The 817-nt window shown below is 67.8% G+C and overlaps 1 protein-coding gene across 1 annotated transcript in view; it reads right to left on the bottom strand.

The window, feature by feature from the left end:
• HSD11B2 (hydroxysteroid 11-beta dehydrogenase 2) overlaps nt 1–340 on the bottom strand; it is a 17,642-nt gene extending 17,302 nt beyond the window's left edge. Inside the window, exon 1 of the mRNA XM_042027745.1 lies at nt 125–340. Within this exon, the coding sequence (XP_041883679.1) occupies nt 125–340 (216 nt within the window). The remainder of the gene's footprint in view (nt 1–124) is intronic.
• Nucleotides 341–817: the final 477 nt, after the last annotated feature.

Here is an 817-nt window from a genome sequence, read left to right as displayed (position 1 = left end):
CTGGCGGCGCGGGGCGGTGCCGGGGTGCGGTGCGCCCGGTGCTCCAGCCCCGGCTCCATCCCGATCCCGGGCCCGGCACGGCCCCGCCGCTGCCACTCGCCCGCCCCGCCGCGCCCGTTTATACCCGCCCGGCGGGGGAGCGGGGCGGGGCGGGACCGGCCGCCGCCAATGGGAGCCGGGCGGGACGGGAGCGCCGGGCACCGGGAGCCGCGGGCACCGGCGCCGACATCGACACCGGCGACCGGGGAGGGGGGAAGGCGGAGCACCTTGGTACCCGCATCTCGGCACGGCTCCGCTCGGCGTGGCTTCGCGCGGTACTGCGCGGCACGGCTCGGGACATCGTGCTGCCTGGGTAGGCTCCGCTCGACTCGGCTCGGCTCGGCTCGGCTCGGCTCGGCACGGTTTGGCTTGGCTCAGTCCTGCTCAGGAGATTGTGCTGCCTAGGTAGGCGCATTCAGTGTTGCTTAGTCTGGCATGGCTCAGCTCAGCTCGGGACATGATGCCGCCCAAGTAGACACAGCTCAGCTTAGAACAGCTCAGGACACCACACCACCTGAATATGCACAGCTCAGCTCAGCATGGCTCAGGATGGCTCAGGACGTGATGCCACCCAGACAGGCACAGTTCAGCTCAGCACAGACCAGGACATGATGATGTGCCAGGCAGTCACAGTTCAGCTTGGCTTGGCTTGGCTTGGCTTGGCTTGGCTCAGCTGAGCTCAGGACATTGTGCCACCTCAGTAGGCATGATTCGGCTCAGCTTGTCACGGCTCAGCATGGCTCAGTCTTGCTTGGGACATGATGCCACCCAGTTAAGG

Source organism: Corvus kubaryi, unplaced genomic scaffold (genome assembly GCF_017639235.1).
Source record: "Corvus kubaryi isolate FWS band 111438036 unplaced genomic scaffold, C.kubaryi_AGA036_p1.0 37300, whole genome shotgun sequence".
Lineage (NCBI taxonomy): Eukaryota > Metazoa > Chordata > Aves > Passeriformes > Corvidae > Corvus > Corvus kubaryi.
The sequence above is the reverse complement of the archived record's forward strand: the minus strand, read 5'-3'. Positions and strand labels throughout refer to the sequence as shown.